Source organism: Manacus vitellinus, unplaced genomic scaffold (genome assembly GCF_001715985.3).
Source record: "Manacus vitellinus isolate BGI_N305 unplaced genomic scaffold, ASM171598v3 scaffold_12_pilon, whole genome shotgun sequence".
Taxonomy (NCBI): domain Eukaryota; kingdom Metazoa; phylum Chordata; class Aves; order Passeriformes; family Pipridae; genus Manacus; species Manacus vitellinus.
Genome location: NW_021938949.1, coordinates 16826954 through 16831742, shown reverse-complemented (window position 1 = coordinate 16831742; position 4789 = coordinate 16826954). Strand labels below are relative to the sequence as shown.

The window sequence follows — 4789 nt, the reverse complement described above, 5'->3', positions numbered from 1 at the left end:
AGTGAGATCATTTTCCCTGTTCCCCCTTCCAAGCACTGCTATCCCAGCCTTGTCTTTAGCTGCCAAGCCCAAGGTGACCCTGGGCAGGGTGCTCTGGCCGTTTGTTGGTGGCTGTCACGTCCTTGCCAGCTGCCTGCTCTCTGCTCCCAGCCTGTGTTGGTATTTGCAGGGCCTGGGATCCTCAGGATCCTCCAGCACTCCCAGTGCCTGGCCTGGGGCCAGGAGCAGTGGGTTGGTGACCTTTGTGGAAGCCCGAGGCAGTGCTCAGGTCTGAGCTGTGCTTGGCAGCCAGGCCCTTCCCCTGTCCTGGGGTGCAGTTGCAACCTCAAGCTGACAGCACCCAACTTGCACCCAGGGGTTTGTGGCATCTGTGCTTCCTGGGAGCATGTTGTAATGGAAAAGTACCAGCTCCTCTGACCCCCCCTTGTCAGGGAAGTGCAGGAACCAGCCAGCTGCCAGACTGAGCCCAACTAGACTGGGAAACATCACCACCACCGCCTTCCCCCAGGCAGAACCAAGCTCTCTGGCTGCAGCCAGGGCTGCAGATGAGCAGGTGTAAAACCAGGACAGGTCTAACACTGTGCCCTGAGCTGTTCCTCCACCTCCTCAAGGGAGCCTGGCTGGGGGTGTCATAACCCAGACTACCCCAAATGCTGCACAGGGGCTCCCTCCCCACCTGAGACATTTGGTTCTGTGCCCAGCAGAGGGACAGCCAGCTCTGTGTGCTCCAACTCTGCTTCCTTGGAGCCTGCAGCACCCCTGGTCCACAGCTTCCAGTTTTCCTCAAGGCAGCAGAGCGCTCCATGAAAGAACATCCTTGGGGGGAATCTCCTGGCCACATGCAACATGGGTGTAAGGAAAAGAGCAAGGGCAAGGTTTCTCAGCAAAGGCAGGATGAGAGAATGGAGGGCTCCAGCTGAGAAGTCAGGATTCTCCACATCCCCCTTCCCACAGAGAAGCTCCCGCTGCACTCTTGCAGTGCCCCTGTCAGCACCCCTTGCACCCAGTGCGACAGGAGCTCCCCCCCAGGTCTGCCCAAAAGCTCCTTCTACCCCTCATCACCCAGCAAACCTTCCCCAGGCCGCAGATCCTGCACAGTGAGCAGCACTAAGGACAGTCAGGTCCAAGGACAGGCGGTACTGACCCTGGGAGGACACGCAGCCAGAGCTCCCAGTCCCAACCCTCCCACCCCTGGTCCAGAGCACCAGCTCCTAATTGCCCCCCCAGCCATCCCAAAGAGCCCCCTCACTGCTGGGAAGCTGTGAGGCACCCGGGACCCCCACAGGGCTGAGAGCAGGACCCAGGCAGGCGCCAGCCGGGCTCGAGGGGCCGGGGCTGTGCTGGCACGTTCCAGCAGAGCCATGGAGGGGGGCCAGGACAGAGCCACGGTCTGGAGCTTTGCTAGGAGCTCCATTAAAATGCATGAGCTGCGCTGGCCCTAATGATGAGCAGAGCTGTCAAACAAGGAGCTTGTCCCAGCTAATTATCTCTAACGAGGGCAGAGTGTCAGGGTCCCCGAGGAGCTGGGCAGCAGCTTCCCACTCAGCTCAGTTGCAGCAGAGAGAGGAGATAAGCAAATCTCATTGTGCTGGCCTAGCTGCACAATCATTAATTAGGCAAATGTGACCTTCTGTGCCAGTTTGCTCTTGAGAACCTGGACTCACTGGAGCCGGGACACACAGGCTGGAAACATCCCAGCTTTTGCCACCCAACCTGTCCCTCCCGTGCCCCTGCAGAGGCAGCACAGCCTCAGCCTGGCAGTCCTAACCAGCCAGCCCTACCAGTCAGGGGCTGTGCCACACTCCCCTGGGGGGCTCAAGTACCCCTGGGGAGGGCTCCAGCCCCTTTTCTGGCCCAAGGAGCAGCAGACAAGTCTGATCTTCATGAAACGCTGTTAAGATCACATTCAACTCAACCACGTCCCTCACCCCAACCCCCAGCACAGCCCTGCACAGGCTCTGTGCTTACCCAGCACCTGCCTCTGCATCTCTTCTCCCCCAAAGCTTTAAGGCACTGGGTGCCACTCCCCCGTGGTCCTCCTCCACTCCAGTGCAGAGGGGACGAACCACACTCTGCTCTACAAGCCCAGTTTCTCTCTCCTCAGTCACTGTGGCTCACAAATGGAGCAGTGCACTTGCCCTGATGAACCAGAGAGGGGGAACATGTCTCAACCCAAGACATGGTTAAGGAGAAGTCTCTTCTGGGGGCAAGTAATGATCCAGAGATACAGCTCACAAAAGGTCCAGCCTGCAAGCTCTGTGCTTGTCCCTCCCCTCAGAGCTGAAGGGAGAGGGGGAGAGGCTGGTTTTGATCCACCCAGAAACCCACTGCAGGACCACGAAGCTTCCAAACAACACCAGGGACACACAGTGCTGTTCCCCAGCCTGTAATTATGGCAAGTGCTTTGCACTCCCTTGTTGCCAGACAGCAGCAAAGGCTTCAACACCCATTTCGACTACATTTGTACAAAATGAAAGATTTAAAAGTCACCAATTTCAAAGAGAAACAGGGCAGTAACCCAGAGGTTAGTGAGCTGTGTGGCCCAGCCCCACCTGCTGAGGCAGGGGTTTGGGGCCACACTTTTGGGGGCACAACCACGTCTGCTGCACAAGGCTGGGGACTGATCTGAGTTACACCAGCACAGTGTCTCACAGTCCCTGCTGTAACACACTCATGAGCAGTAAGTATCAGAGAAAAGTTAGAAAAGTTTACTGATATTCCCAAAATATATTTCATTTTATATCATGATCAAGCTCTCAACAGCAGTCAACTGCTTGTACAGGCAAAAAACCCACACTAAGTCAGTCTGACAGGAACGCTCTCAGAGGCCACAGCACAGAAACTCCTTCCTCAGCCCACAGGAGCAGGTCCTCACTGAATTTAGGCTGTCATTAGACTTCAATAACATGCTCCTGGGCACACTCTTCATGTGGCCCCTTCCCCAGCAGTGTGGTTCAGACAGCAGACCCACTGAATCCCACAGCTCCATCCACAGCAGAGGTTCTGCTCCAGAAGCTTGTTTTCTTCTACTGTTTCTGGGCTGCCTGTTCTTTCAGTCGGTTGACAAGCTCCTCAGCATACACCTTGAAGAGTGGGACAGGGTCCTGCAGCAGAGCAGAGGAGACACCACTGAGAAGGAGTGAACCTGAGCAGTGCAGTGGGGAGCTCAGGGAGTGCTGACAGGTAAAACCAGAGGAAGATGTGACCAGGCTTTTTTCACTGGCTGATCCTCCAGCCACAGCTGCTGCTCAGCTCTCTAGTCCTCCCTCAGAGGTGACAGGCTCCTGTGGGACATTCAGCAGCTTCCCCAGTCCTGACAGCACATGAGAAACATCAGCAGCTCCCAGAGATCCCTTTCCTTCTAAAAAGCTTCCCTCCCTCCCCTCATTGCCCACCATCAGAGCTGTCCTGAAGCACGTGGGTGAACACATCCCTGAAGAAGCTGGAGCCCCACAGGGTTTGTGGCTCAGGAGTGTTCAGGCTGCTCAGCTCAGCTGGATGTGCAGCCACAACACCTCAGTGCTAAGCACTGCCTCAGGAACTCACCTTTTTTTCCAGGAGCCTCTGTTTTTCTATGGCTTCTATCAAACTCAAGCCAACCCATTCAGCTTCCTCTTCTGGGATCACAAATTCCTGTGGTAAAAGGAGGAGCAGGTGGTACAATCTTTGTAGGTGACCAAGATACAAATCCTCTCTATGCCCAGGACATAAAGATGATCCAGTAAGAACATTACTGTGGACAAATCTTATAACACTCTTCCCTCATTTCTGGCAACCAAAGCCCACTTCCCTGCTCTCCTCCTTCCTTAGCAGGGGTCCTGCTTTATCTGATCTGTAGTTGCAGCTCTCTTTTGTGTAGTTCTGGGGCTGTTTCTCAGCACAGCTCCATGGACTGGGGGTGCTGGTGATGTTTCCACGCTGGCAACCACCCCCAGCTCACAAAACTGAACAGCCCAGGGGCACTCTGGGCTCCTCACTGCAGGGTCAGTACAAATCCTCACTGCTTTGGCAGTGCCAGCTCCTACCTGTGCTTATTGCAGACCCTCACTGATCTCAAATCACAGCAATAGTACTGCTTGTTGTGCTCCTAAATGGTGAGCACAGAGATTGGGAACCCACAGAGAGACAAGGAAAACCTGGTGATGTTTAGATTTTCTCTGCCTACACCCTGGAGCACCAGGTGGTGATTGGACAGCCTGGACAAACCCCAGGGTGGGCACTGCAGGCCAGGCACCCACCTTGTACTTGTCATAGATGGCCTCCCTCTTGGCTGGGTCGTTGGGATGCAGGCTGGGATCCCTCCGTGCCAGGCGCAGCAGCATCGTCCGCTTCAGGTCCATCCCCAGCTTCGAGCACATGTCAGCTTTGGGGGTCTGGGGAAAGAGAGCTGGAGTCAAACTGCACCCAGGGACCAGCTGACAGGGGACATGCTGGTCTGCCAGCACTCAGACAGCACTGGAAAGTTATCCATGCACTGCAGAGGTGCTCAGGACACACGTTGTGAGAGGGGAAAGATCCGCTGGGTTTGTTCTGCAGCCACCATGATCATGGTTCTGGTTTTTAATATCAAGAGCTCCAGTCAAGAGAGTATTAAAGGCTGGGAGCTTTAGGCCTGCACTAAAACATTAACAGCAGGAGCTGTTCGGCCTGGAGGAGACTGGGGAGACACCACTCAGCCCACTTTCCTGGGGAACCTCTTCCAGCACCCAACCACCCTCTGGGTGAAGAACCTTTCCCTGATATCCAACCCAACCTCCCGACACAACTTTGGGCCATCTCTGTGAGTATG

At 55.4% G+C, this 4789-nt stretch overlaps 1 protein-coding gene across 1 annotated transcript; it reads right to left on the bottom strand.

Moving 5' to 3' along the window:
- Positions 1-2685: 2685 nt before the first annotated feature.
- On the bottom strand, positions 2686-4609 carry MRPL28 (mitochondrial ribosomal protein L28). The gene is made up of 3 exons (XM_029957888.1): positions 4239-4609; positions 3547-3633; positions 2686-3104 (listed from the first exon to the last, which is right to left on the bottom strand). Exons 1-3 carry the CDS (start codon positions 4356-4358, stop codon positions 3027-3029), a joined length of 285 nt encoding a protein of 94 aa, XP_029813748.1. The 5' UTR covers positions 4359-4609; the 3' UTR covers positions 2686-3026.
- Between the last annotated feature and the right edge of the window lie 180 nt (positions 4610-4789).

Coding starts and splice junctions, on each gene's coding strand:
- MRPL28 (XM_029957888.1), bottom strand. CDS start 4,358: ATGTGCTCGAAGCTGGGGATGGACCTGAAGCGGACGATGCTGCTGCGC. Junction 3,634..4,238: donor CCATCTATGACAAGTACAAG/GTGGGTGCCTGG, acceptor CTTTTACCACAG/GAATTTGTGATCCCAGAAGA. Junction 3,105..3,546: donor AGAGGCTCCTGGAAAAAAAG/GTGAGTTCCTGA, acceptor GCTCTGCTGCAG/GACCCTGTCCCACTCTTCAA.